The sequence below is a fragment of the Elephas maximus genome, chromosome 15 (assembly GCF_024166365.1).
Source record: "Elephas maximus indicus isolate mEleMax1 chromosome 15, mEleMax1 primary haplotype, whole genome shotgun sequence".
NCBI lineage: Eukaryota > Metazoa > Chordata > Mammalia > Proboscidea > Elephantidae > Elephas > Elephas maximus.
In genome coordinates, this window is record NC_064833.1 from 67,072,584 (window position 1) to 67,086,574 (window position 13,991).

Here is a 13,991-nt window from a genome sequence, read left to right on the forward strand (position 1 = left end):
CAGGAGAGATGAATACATGAAGGCGAGCATGTACTGTACTGTCGTTCAAAGCATAGGCTCTGTTGTCAAGTAGAACTGGGTTCTCATCATTTTGGTTTACTTGTTCTATGACCTTGGGAAAATTACTTATCCTCTCTAAGCTTCAGGTTCCCTGTCTCTAAATGAGGAAAATAATCCCATCTCTTAAGACTCTTATGAGGACTAGGTGACAATTCTAGCAGTGCAATGGTGTGCTTAATGGTAGCTGTTATTATTATGGAGCCCTGGTGGTGCAGTAGCTAAGTGATACAGCTGGTAATCAAAAGGTTGGCAGTTCAAATCAACCAGCTGCTCCTTGGAAACCTTATGGGGCAGCTCTACTCTGTCCTATAGGGTTGCTGTGGGTCAGAACCGACTCAACAGCAGTGGGTTTATTATCATTATTGGGGGGCAGTTGTAGTTCAGTGGTAGACTTCTCACCTTCCATGCGGGGGACCCAGGTTCCATTTTTGGCCAATGCACCTCAAGTGCAGTTACCACCCATCTGTCAGTACAGGCTTGTGTGTTGTTATGACACTGAATACGTTTCAGCAAAGTTTCTAGACTAAGACAGGCTAGGAAGCAAGGCCTTGTGATCTAGTTCTGAAAATCAGCCAGTGAGAATCCTCTAAAACACAATGTCCTGCTCCACAACCCACCATGGGGATGGCACAGGGCCAGGCGGCATTTTGTGCTGTCATACGTAGGGTCATCACGAGTCAGAAAAGCAAACAACATCACAAAAATTAGTATTATTGGGGATCTGAGTGCTGGAATCCTGTGGTGGCATCAGCGAACATTTTAGAAAACCGTCTAAAATGGGAAGCAGTGTGAGGTGCATTTTGGTCACAATATCTGGCAGCCTGATGCTTAAGAGACATTCAGCTTTAATCTCAACCAAGAAGGCAGCTGGATAAAACGAAGACGGATTAATCCTGAAACAAGTAAATAATCAGAAACAAAATCGTGCATAGATAATGAGTTTACCTGCGGGAGGAATAACATCAGGCAGTGGAATATAACAATTAGAGAACATTTTAGAAGTTGTGAAACTAATTAATTCCCCCTTTAACATATTTTTGTCTTTAAATTTTAAGATCATTCATGGATGATCTAACAATAGTCCTCCTTTTTAGAGAAATAAAATACCTTTTGGTTAGCAGCCATAGCTCTTAACCACTACACCACCAAGGTTTCCATAAAATACTTACCACTCAAAAAAACAAACAGACAAAAAAAAAAAAAACCCAAATCGGTTGCTGTGGAGATGATTTCGAATCATAGCGACCCTATAGCTATCACTTAATACATGAGCCAGGAAAACATTTTCATGTGTGATTAATTCTTTTTTCACTGACTCTGTATTACAATAATCTAAAAACTAATTTCTTGATTGTTTTCAAGTTTCCTGTGATACACATGCAAACTCCATATCTTGCTATTGCCTACTTAAGCAAAAGAATTCAAATGCCTTTCCGCCTACCTACTGCTGCTGAAAACATGATCTCGCTGGAATGCAGAGAGAATGATTTGGTGAAATGCTCATCTTGAACTAAATTATGAAATATGAATTTTATGCACTTTTCAGTAGAAAAAATACTGTGGCCTTAAGTAGCATTTCTGGACTGTTTCAGTTTGAAGTACGCAGGGTGAAGTTTTAAGAGATCTCATGAAAAGTTCAGTCTAAACGTACAACTTGTAGAGCATTCTTCCATATCTGTGTCAAAAAAATGCTTGATACCTGATTTTAGGTGCTATGGGTAACAAAGACTGGAAACATTTCGAATCTCATCCCTCCAAACCTCAATCTAGGATACATTTTATGCCAAAAATTTTTTTGACCACTTTAAACTGTTAGTTTTCATCTTCCCTGCCCACCTCCCACATCATTCTTCAGAAATTCTCATAGACAACTACTTTGAGTTTATAACCATTTAATAGCCATTGACTGGTTATCCAAACCAAAAACCCACTGCCGTCAAGTGGATTCCGAGTCTTAGTGAACCTATAGCAAACCAAACCAAAACCAAATCCAGTGCCGTCGATTCCAACTCGTAGCAACCCTATAAGTCAGAGTAGAACTGCCCCAAAGAGTTTCCAAGGAGCGCCTGGCAGATTCAAACTGCCCACCCTTTGGTTAGCAGCCGTAGCACTTAACCACTACACCACCAAGGTTTTCGAACCTGTAGGAGACATCCTAAATTCATGGCATGAGCTAGTCAGGCTTTTCAGCTTCTATTTTCCTGAAGTTCTTTGATTAGTTTCTATGAACAGTTTATCCCAAGTGTGTCAGGAACACTTGGTAGTGCCTGGTGCTATGTAGGACCCTAAAACAGATTTGGATTCATGATAACTTAAGTCTCAGCACTTATTATAAAAAAAATTAACACATGAAACTTTCTTACAAAAATTGAGTGCATTCCCAGACATAAATTCATCCATCCTTGCTGTCTCCTCCGTACAATATACAACTCCTCCATACTCCTACCCCTTACCATGCAAAGGGGCCCATTTTGACTACCAGAGGATATTCCCATCCAAAATTCTTTGTAGTAGAACCATGTTCCCTCCCACCACATTAGCTACTTTTTTAACCTCCATAGATGTGTTCCCTGGAACTTAAAACCCACAGTAACTTCATGACTCATGAAACCTGTTCTTTATCTTGTGTTCTCTAACTCAGAGAAACCCAGTTGTTTTGTTAAAAGGGGGCAACTTTCTCATTCTACTTCATCATATAAATCACTTAGTGATTTCAAAGTGTTGATTCACTTTTGCATATCCTTATAGTCTCAAACTTAGTTTAGGCTTCAGTTTTCTCTCACCCAGATTATTAAAACAGCCTCTCGACTCAATGCCCTGCTTTCACCCCTGTCTTTTTCCAATCCATTAGTACACGTAGCCAGAAGGACTTTGAATGAAATGCAAATGTCAATATGCCACCTCACTGCTTAAAACCCTCAATAACTTCTCTTGATCTTAGAATAAAGAGTAAATGTCTCTGCTTGCCTCCCCCAACCTCCTCAAACAATGCTCTCCATTTTGTGCACTAAACCAAAGCCACGTGGAACTTTTATCTGTTCTTTGAATGTAGCATGCTCCTTCTTAGTTCTGGGTCCTTGTATGCATATTACACTCTTCTTCTTATAATACCTTTCTGCTCCTATACAGTTCTCTCTTCTTTCCTGAACTTCTTCACGCATCAACGAGTTGCCTTGGAGTATAATCCAACTCATGACAACTTTATGTGCGTTAGAACAGAACTATGGTCCATAGAGTTTTCAGTGGCTGATTTTTCAGAAGTAAATTACCAGGCTTTTCTTCCGAGGCACCCTGGGTGGATTGAAATTGTCAGCCTTTTTCGGTTTGCAGGTGAGTGTGTTAATTGTTTGTACTACCCAGGGACTCCCAAGTAAGTATAATCTGTTGCTGTCGCATCAACTCTGCCTCAGAGCAACCCTATTGGACAGAGTGGAACTGCCCCATAGGACTTCCAAGGAGCCACTGGTGGATTCAAACTGCCGACCTTTTTGTTAGCAGCCAAGCTCTTCACCACTGCTCCACCAGGGCTCACGTAAATATAACTCTTCTTATTTTTCATATTTAGTATTTGAAATTATTTTCTTGTAGAAGCTTTCCCTGTGCCTCCCAGCCAAAGTCTGGACTAGACGCTCCCCCACCCCCATCATCTCAACACATCCTGTGTTTATTTCACTTCAGCACTTAGTACACTCCTTTGCCCACTGACTTGTCCACTCACAGTACTTGCTGCCGAAGAGTGTTTCTTGGCTTATGACTGAATCACCCAGCATAGTACCGGGCACATAAAGGACTTAATAAATAGTGTGAAACGAGTGATTGAATATTGAATGACTCTTACCCACCAGAGCACCAGAGCCACAACTCCTTTACCTGTGATGCCTCGAGAAAGTTAAAAGACTTCATTCAGTTATCCCAAAAATATTTACTGAGTGTTTACCACCTGTGGGACAGACACGATGCTAGGTTTTATAAATACATGGGAGGATTCCAATAAAATTATTTTGCTATAGTTTTGCATGTGGTCAGTAATATTTCCCACACACACACAAAAAAAAACCCCAAAACCAGCTTTAAATACTAGGTAGTATAAAACCAAACCAAACTCAATGCCGTCAAGTCGATTCTGACTCATAGTGACCCTATACGACAGAGTAGTACTGCCCCATAGGGTTTCCAAGGAGCTGCTGATAGATTCAAACCGCCAGCCTTTTGGTTAGCAGCCAAGCTTTTAAGCACTACGCTACCAGGGCTCCTACTAGGTATGATAGTCAGTCTATATGTGCTCTACCTGTGATTCACAGTTTTTCTGTCTACCAACTGATGGTGAGGTTTTGATCCACATTCTGTGAATGTCTTTACATTTGCATTTCCTAAAGTCTATTTTCAAAATGGTGACAAACAGAATGTTCTTCGCTCCAGCTGGCTCCATACACGCAGAACTGAACAGAAGTAAAGCAACCTTCAAGGTATACAAGTAGGGCTAAGCAAAGGATCCCTGGTGGCACAACAATTAAGCACTTGGCTGCTAACTGAAAGGTTAGCAGTTCAGACCCATCCAGCTGCTCCATGGGAAAAAGACCAGGCAATCTGTTCCAATGAACATCAGAGCCTAGAAAACCCTATGGGGCAGTTCTACTCAGTCACATGGGATTGCTACTCTGTCACATACGAGTCGAAATCAACTGGACAGCACCGAACAACAACACTACTAAGCAACGTGCACCTTGGAAGAAAATTCCTATAAAATATGTGCTGTATCCATTTGAAGCCAAGACACTTCAAAGGTTCTACATCTAGAAGAACAGGAATGCAAGTGTTCTGAATGTCCTGGAGAAATGCCTTCCTGTCAGCAAGCTTTCTCAGTTCACTGCTTTCTGGCAACAGTTCTCAGGAGGCTTTCTAGTGGCCATAAAAGCATTCATTGAAAAGATTTAGGTTAAACACATCAAATTTCTCATGTTCATAACAAGAAAATTGAGTTATTCTTCCCAAATGAGAGGAAATGTGCCATTTGGGACAATATGTGACCTGGTTTAAAAAAATTGATAGACACAGTGTTTAGTCAGTGACTGAATAAAGTTTTTTTTTTTTTAAGTAGTTTTTGGTATCTACCTTCTCTTCCACATGAAGTCCAAAAGAACAAAATCAGCATTTTTCATTCCTTCCCAGACATAAATTATTACTCATTTTAGGCAATAAGTTTATTGGCTATTTCCAAGGATGGATTAATCTATTCTTCATTCATTCATTTGGGTCATGTTTCTATTACTTTCCTACCTATTAGCTGGCATTTTCCTTTTCCAGAAAAGTATAGGAACACTTATTCCTTTAGATCTGCAAGTAATATTTGTAGGTACTAAACAAACAGGTAGATTATCAATATAAGGAGCCCTGGTGGCACAATAATTAAGTGCTCAGCTGCCAACCGAAAGGTCAGAGGTTTGAATCTACCAGCAGCTCTGGAGGTACAAGCCTGTCGATCTGCCTCTGTAAAGATGACAGCCTAGGAAAGCCTATGGGACAGGTCTACTCTCATATAGGGTCACTATGAGTTGCAATTAACTTGATGAAGCACAACACCAACATTATCAATACAGCCTTTTTTTCTTCTTGAAATCACATTGTACAATTTTTTTTTTTTCAGTTTTAAGTTGCACAATTCATTTCCATCATCATCTTCACTCTGGAACCTTACCTGCCTTTCTGCATTCCACACCATTCATGAAGCCTGTCATCTTACCCACTACAATTCCATCAGTCATCCATGTCTGTCACTGTCTTTTTTCCTGTAGGTGTGTGGGTCCTCCTTATCTTTGCCTAAAGGGATGGCACACTTACTCAGTGTCACCACCTCTCTGGTCACTTTTACTGCCCACCTCAACTCCACCAAATGCCAGGGTCATCTTTCGAAAATGCAGATCTCACACTACTGTTAAATCTCCAGAGTCTCCCTACTTGCTTTTGAATTCAGTGATCTTCAATCTTTTATCAGACTCTTCAGAAATTTGGCTAAAGTGTCAAACTTTTTCTCTCCTGTGATGTTGCTCATCATTGCATTTCTGAGTGTAACACCAACCATTGCCTTTCCGAGCGTTTGTCTCAAATGTTCCTCCCCCGAGGAGGCTTTCATGATTTAAAACCGATTGCCATGGAGTTAATTCCAACTCATGGAGACCCCACGTGTGTCAGGGTAGGCCTGTGCTCCATACGGTTTTCAGGGGCTGGTTTTTCAGAAGTAGATGGCCAGGACTTTCATCCAACATGCTTCTGGGGTGACTCAAACCTCCCAACTTTTGGTTAGCAGCTGAGTGTGTTAATGTTTGCACCAGCAGGGACTCCTGCTCTTATGGAGGGATCTCAAAATTGTGGAAGTTAATTGATTCAATTGACATCAGTTTAGGGAATATTCTACAAATCTCATTCTATGTGTGAACCTTGCAATTTCATTATTTGGGGATAATTCTTACTTTAAGAAGCTAGTGTGGCTTGTGGTTTAAATTGCCCTTAAGATGAATGAAAAACAGCTGTTGTCCCAGGACCTCTGGAAATTAGCCCTCATACTAATTGTAGAACAGAAGTCAAGAGAAAAGACATTTGGCTTACATATTTTAAGCTCTATCTATATTATTACTTCTGTGAAAAGAAACTGTTCTAGAAAATTAAACATTTCAAATATTATGTTTTTACTAAAATCAGTAAAAAAATATCCAAGGAAAATATTATACAACCATAATACGAATGTTAGCACTTCAATGTACAAATTGTTGTTAGGTGCTGTCAGGTAGATTCCAACTCATAGTGATCCCATGCGACAAAGAAGAACCTTTTGGTTAGCTGCCAAGCGCCTAACCTTTTGCACAACCGGTATACTATATCGACTCGACGGCACTGGGTTTTGGGTGCACTATATAATATAACCAAAGACTTCAAACCAAACCTGTTGCTGTCCGATCAATTCTGACTCATAGCGGCCCTATAGGACAGAGTAGACATGCCCCATAAGGTTTCCAAGGAGCAGCTGGTGGATTTGTACTGCAGACCTTTTGGTTAGCAGCCGAGCTCTTAACCACTGCACCACCAGCACTCCAAAGACTTAGAGGAGATAAAATTATTTATTTTTTAGAATTTATGTAAAGCTTCTTTGTGTAATTTTAGGTTAGTAGGATAAAATATTATTAAAAAGTACGAGAAAAATTCTATTAAAATATTTACCTTGCTATTGTGAGCTGTCATCAAATCAGCCCCCAACTCATAGTGATCCCATGCACAATGGAATGAAATACTGCCCAGTCTTGCACCATCCCCACGATCAACTGTGGCTCAGACCACTGTGATCTGTAGGGATGTCACTGGTTGATTTTCAGAAGTAGATCACCAGTAGGTCCCTATTCTGTCTTAATCTGGAAGCTCCATGAAATCTGTTCAGTATCACAGCAACACACAAACTATCACTGACAGATTGGTTGGTGGCTGTGCATGAGGCTCATTGGGTGGGAATAAACCCAAAACAAACCCGTTGCCATCGTGTCAACTCCAAATCATAGTGACCTTATAGGACAGGGTAGAACTGCCCCACAGAGTTTCCAAGGAGCAGCTGGTGGATTTGTACTGCTGACCTTACGGTTAGCAGCCGAACTCTTAACCACTGCACCACCAGGGCTCCTTGGTTGGGAATAGAACCTGGGATAATATAAAAATTGATGCTGTGTGTGCAAGCATATGGTAATTTGTAGGAATTTCAACTAAGTTTAACAAACAATGGTTGGCCACTGTCTATATGTGAGAAATCACTTAAGAAAATAGAGATACACCAACGAATAAATTCAGATTTAGCACCCTGAATGTTTAAAAATAAGAAGTTTCCAAAAATACACCTATAACTATAAAATCAAGGCTGATCGCAAAGAAGGCCATATAGTAGATATAAAGAGCTGCAGCAATTCAAAAGAAGGAGAAATTACATACGGTTGTGAGTATAAGAGTATAAGGCTCAGAGAGAAATGTTGTGGATGAATGGGATGATAAATCAGGCTGGTGCAATTAGGAAGAGCCCTGGACCAATGATCATCTCTTTTCAGGCTCCCATGGGTGATAACCACTCACTGATATGGGTAATTTGAACACAAAGCATAAGTATTTGCAAGGTGGCCATAGTGAGGTGAGTGTCCTAAATTTTTGGCGTACATAGTACAGATTAGAAACTGACCTAACCTCAGAATTGCTCACAATCCAATTCAATGTTCCACAAGTTAAAACAAAAGCAACAGTGTTATGTTAAATTCTGTATTTTTCACCTAGCCTGGAGATTTAAAGTCGCTTATGGGACGGCAGTGGGTTTTTATGGTCTGGGTTCCTACTCCAAGCTAACTATTACATGGTACTTCCCTCAAAGTTTCTCTGGGCCTTCATGAGGGCTCTGGATGAGCTATTTTTATCGGTCAATTTAATCAATGAATCCTTTTAACTTATGAGTTTACTAAATTAGGCACATTTTTTCCTAAGTGAACTAACCAATTTTCTGCCTCCTCGAGGCCTTCACCCTGGCACTTTCTTCTTCTTGAAAGCTCTTTCCTCCTCTAGTAGTGTGGCTCACTCCCTCGCCCCCTCTTTGCCTTCTCAGTGAACTCTTCCCTGATCAACTTTTTAAAAAATCACACCCCCGCCACGATCTGCTTTATTTTTGTTCATAATCATACCATCTTCTAACATCCTACCAAATCAAAACCAATTCTGTCGCTATTCAGTGGATTCTGACTCATGCTGGCCCCATGTGTTGCAGAGTAGAACTGCTCCATAGGGTGTTCTTGGCTGCAATCTTTAGGGAAGCAGATCACCAGGCCTTTTGGCTGCGGTACCCCTGGATGTGTTCCAACCTCCAACCTTTTGGTTAGTTGATCTTATATCGCTTGCATCACTCAGGGACCTCTCTAACATATTTTGTAACTTATTTGTTTGTTTTCTCTCTGCCTCCCTCCTTCCACCAGATACAAGCTCCAGGGGGCGGGGATTTTTGTCTGTTTTATTCACGAATGTATCTCCAGTGCTTACAATAATGCATGTCATATAATATTAAATGAATAAGTATACCATATTTTTTATGCAAATAACACTCACCTTCTGCGTTTGTTTGTTGGCCATGACTTCCCCTTTGGAGGTATTTTTGTAAGCATGCTATGCACTTTTTTTTTGTTTTTTTTTTACAGCAAAATGTGGAAGAAGGTTGGCATGGTGGTGCTTGAGAGGGTACCTCATGGAGGGAGGGCACGGGTGGCAAACAAATGCAGAATGTGCACATTATTTGCATAAAAAGACGGTATGTGCGAATGAATTATATGCATAGCATTCACAGGATAATCTGAAATAGGCCTTACATAATTTTATAGAAATTACTGCTCTAGCTACTGCTTCTTGTTGTACTTACAAAATAAATCGTATGTAACAGTTCCTTTACTTGAAAAGTAAATAATAAGGCTGAAATGTCAAATAGAACACGAGGGTTTCAGCTGCCATTTTAAGGGAGGAAACAAAGGTAACCTGACAACTTCAGGGGCTTCTCCCAATACAGCATTTGCTAAATCTGGCAAATTAAAAGGTGTTCCCACTAAGAGTATGAGGTTTAGAATTGTTGTTGTATGCCACAGAGTTGATTCCAACGCATAGTGACCCTGCAGGACAGAGCAGAACTGCCCCATAAGGTTTCTTGGCTCTAATCTCTCCCAGCCCAGGGCCGTCAAGTCGATTCCAACTCATAGCGACCCTACAGGACAGAGTAGAACTGCCCTATAGCGTTTCCAAGGAGTGCCTGGCAGATTCAAACTGCCGATCCTTTGGTTAGAAGCTGTAGCACTTAACCACTATGCCACCAGGGTTTCCCTATAATCTCTATGGGAGCAAATCGCCAGGTATTTTCTCTCGTGGAGTAACTAGTGGGCTCAAACCTTTTAGTTAGCAGCTTAACCATTACACTACCAGCGTTCCTAGGTTTAGAATTACAGAGCCCTAAACTCTGGAGGGAAAACTTGGTGGCATAGTGGTTAAGAGCTACGGCTGCTAACCAAAAGGTCTGCAGTTCAAACCCACCAGGCACTCCTTGAAAATTCTATGGGGCATTTCTACTCTGTCCTATAGGGTCACTATGAATCAGAATCGACTCAATGGCCATGGCTTTGGTTTTTTAAATTCTGGGGTCCCCGGGTGTCTCAAATGTTAAGTGCTTAGCTGCTAACTGAAACAGTAGTTTGAGTCCCCCCAGAGGTGCCTCAGAAGAAGGGTCTGATGATTTATTTTCAAAAAATCAGCCACTGGAAACCCTGTGGAGCACAGTTCTATTCTTACACCTATGGGGTGGCCATGAATCAGAATCAACCTGGCAGTAACTTTGGTTTGGTTAAATTCTAATTCCAGTGATACAATTCACTATTTATACGACCTTGGCCTTATTATTAACTTCCCTGGGTGTAAGTGATTTCATTTCTAAAATGAAGATAACAATTCTTACTCCATAATGAGAATGTGAACTATCAAATGAGATCACCATTGGAAACAATTAGCCAAGTACTTGGCACATGGAAACAATTAAATAAGTGCATATGGAATGGATTAATTCTTGACCAGGGGGGAAAGAATATAACTAGAAAAAAAACATGGCTTTTCTCAGTCTATTTCTCCTGTCTGTAATCCACCTATGCTTTTCTCATAACAATCTTTCTGCTTCTAATACCATTAAAATCATGAAGTGCATTATTTAATGATCGGTTACTGTGTATTATCTGTATTATTGTTCCTGTCTTACCAATAAAGAAATTGGGTCTTCGGCAATTAAGAAATTTGTACAAGGCCACAGAGTAGACAACAGAGCTAGAATTTGAACCTTAGCGACTCAGTTGTCTAGGTCATCATCTTCTTCGTCTGGAGAGCATTGTTCTCACCACTAGGAAGTATTCTGTAAACTCACAGTCTGGGTATACGCCTTTCTGTGCTCCCGTGGAATCTGTTCCGTATTGCTCTCATAATTTATAGTAATATTTTAAGCTTATTTGTTCCTTTCTACATCTGTACCTCAACTTCTAGAAACACCTCTTCTATGTGGGTAGCTTTCTATTTTTAGCATTTGAACTAGTTTTCACTGGGCACCTTTCTTAAGAATTTCAAGGAAACCAAAATAAGCCAATTTCTATTGCAGATTCTCATCTAATTGCTCTAAATGAAAAAAAAAAGAGTTGCTATCGATTCAATTCCAACACGTGGTGACCCCACGTGTTTCAGAGGGAAACTCTGCTTCAGAGAGTTTTCAATGGCTATGATCTTTTGAAAGTAGATGGCCAGGTTTTTTCTTCTAAGGTGCCTCCGAGTGAAATCTGAACTGTCAACTTTAGTAGCCAAGCGCTTAACTGTTCATGCCACTGCAGGACAATCCAACTCATGTATTCCTCACAACAACCCTATGAGGCAGATACTTCTTTCATCTTCATATTAAAGATGATGAAAAGGGAAACAGTGAGATTATGAACTCATATAATTGATATTCCAGGGCTGGGATTTGAACCCAAGCAGTTAGATTCCAGAATGCATATCCTTAATCAAGAGAATTATATTGTCCCATATAAACCAAGACCGATTATGTTTTCTTTTAAGAAATCCTAGGAAAATGCTTCTTTATAGAGTCTACATTCCAATTCTGTGAACAGTGGCTCTCGTACATTTGAAAAGCCTTCTTTTTTTTTTTTTCTGCAACACTGACACCTGCAATTAGCCAAACTTAAAAAGTTTATTTGAATAAAATCGATGGATTTAGAATTTGATAGAAATACCAAATTTTAGGTTAGTACTTACAAAAATTTATTAGTGGTATCACCTCCCTCCACCCGATTTAGAAATACCATCTTGGCGCTCTTCGTTGCCTTAAAGAGGCTCCCAGCTGTCCTTTTGTAAGATGCTGGACTTTTAACCATAAATCTTCATAAATTCAAAACCAGAAGTAAAGCAAGTTCTAAAAGACATCTTTCCTTTCAATTTCCACTTGAATTTTTTACTTGCTTCCTAAGTAAAATAGTTCAAGCTCAGAAAGCCTATTTTTAACAGAGAGCAAAGTATTTGTTCTCTGTAAGTTGGAACACTGTGCAAGTGTTCTGGCTTAATGTTATCTCAACGACAAAGTATTAAATCACAACGAGGGAAAAGTCAGCTTATTCTCTGAGAATAGAAATAGATTAGTGTGGAGAAGAGCTTTGTCCAAGAAAGGGAAAAGACACCTACCCAGAGATAAATCATGCACACAAAACCTACAGTTTTAAGAAATATTTTCAAGAAATGCTTTAACTGACAATTATAACTATTAGATAATGAAAACACAGCAGAAGTTCCATGTGAAAGAAAAATAAGAGTGACCATTTAAATGTTATTAGTCAACACACAGTCTTTATCTGTGTTCCTTACATAAGATGTGGTTCATCAGTTGGTATGGAGTTCACAGAATAAAAATTTATCTGGATTCTCCCTCCTTTAGTTCTATGATGGAAGACTATTTGAGATTGTTAGTCACAAAGGCACTTTCCTTAAATTAAAATGTACAAAAAGCCCCATATCCCTTGACATATGCCTCTAGGTTCTTTCATACAACTGAAACAAAGCTTCCTCCCTCCAAACTCAAAGAAAAAGAAGTCTTCTTACCATATATTCCATGTTAGCTGCAGGTGGGAACACTTTGCCCCGAACTTGATTGTGATAATCAAGAATGGCGATCATGTCATTCTGCGAAATGTAGCGCTTCCGCCTGGCTTTGGGGATATCCGCAGAGTCTAGTTGGGTTTCTAGAGCTGCTTCAATATCAGTGAAATTATTGGTTGGCGGGGATGAGTCAGTGGAATTGAGTAAGATGACGGCACTCGCTTCACAGAATAGGGAGAGCAGGAGGGTTCCGCTGACGGCAGAGACGGCTGTCATTTTGAGGGGTGGAGGAGAGGCCACCAAGTTTATTTTGCTTTAAAGCAGAAAGGTAGAATTATGGTCTAGGAAAAGAAAAAAAAAAAAAAAGGCGGGGGCGGGGGCAAAAGATGTGAATTTATAAAGGCATCCTTTGGAAGCATTGCTTGATTTAACTTTCTCCCAAAATCCAAACAACTTTTGAAACCAAACCTAGAAGACAACCTATAGTAGAGTCACTACTCATTTTGCTTAATGTTATGAGGTAGACCCCTAAAAGGAACTTCCTGTGCCTGGAGAAAAAAATCAAACAGCATGACTACTAAACCCAAAATGAATGTGAACCACTTGCCCCAAATGCCTAACCGCAGACTGCATTACTTAATATTTATTTGTAATGGGAAATCGTTTAAGAATGGAAGTTATCTTGCCAGTGGAGATGCAAAATGCATGACAGGTAACAGAGAATGTCCTGGGAATGTCTCCCAGACATATTATGTACACCAAGTGATAGAACACATACAAAAAAGCTATATATAATATTCCAGTCTTATTTCTTAAGGAAAAAAAAAGTGAACTACTTTAAAATCAATGCATGCAAAATAAACTCGTTGAGCTAAATAGCTTACCTCTGCACAATGCCAAAATGAATATATTGTTCTTCCAAAAATTTAAAGTTCTTTGCTATGTTGTAGCATGAACCCTTGTAAGAGGAATGTGTCTTATTACAAACTCTGAGAGCAAAACTCTGCAAGGGTTGAATGCTGCTGGCTACAGGAGCTGCTAACAGCTTTTATATGTCACAGACTGCAACGTCCAGAAAGGGCAGTCTTTCTTAGGGTCTTTCCTAGCCAAAACCAAAGGGGAGGGGTTTTGGATAGAAAGTACAGTGATTGGGTGGCAACCTTTTTATGTGGGTGGTGAGGAAATTGAGTCACACCCACAGCTTACAAAGTACAAACCATAAAAGACAAACCCTTTTTTCTCTGGGCTTCCACCTTTTCTGAGTG

General features: G+C 40.0%; 1 protein-coding gene across 2 annotated transcripts in view; it reads right to left on the reverse strand.

The window, feature by feature from the left end:
• PI15 (peptidase inhibitor 15) overlaps positions 1-13,777 on the reverse strand; it is a 28,446-nt gene extending 14,669 nt beyond the window's left edge. The window contains exons 1-2 of one of the 2 annotated variants that reach the window (XM_049854259.1): positions 13,611-13,777; positions 12,730-13,039 (exon numbers count right to left, since the gene is read on the reverse strand). In XM_049854259.1, coding sequence (XP_049710216.1) covers positions 12,730-13,002 — 273 coding nt within the window. In that variant the 5' untranslated portion in view covers positions 13,003-13,039; positions 13,611-13,777. Of the gene's footprint in view, positions 1-12,729; positions 13,068-13,610 lie in introns of both variants that reach the window. The other variant, XM_049854258.1, reaches the window with a different exon arrangement.
• Between the last annotated feature and the right edge of the window lie 214 nt (positions 13,778-13,991).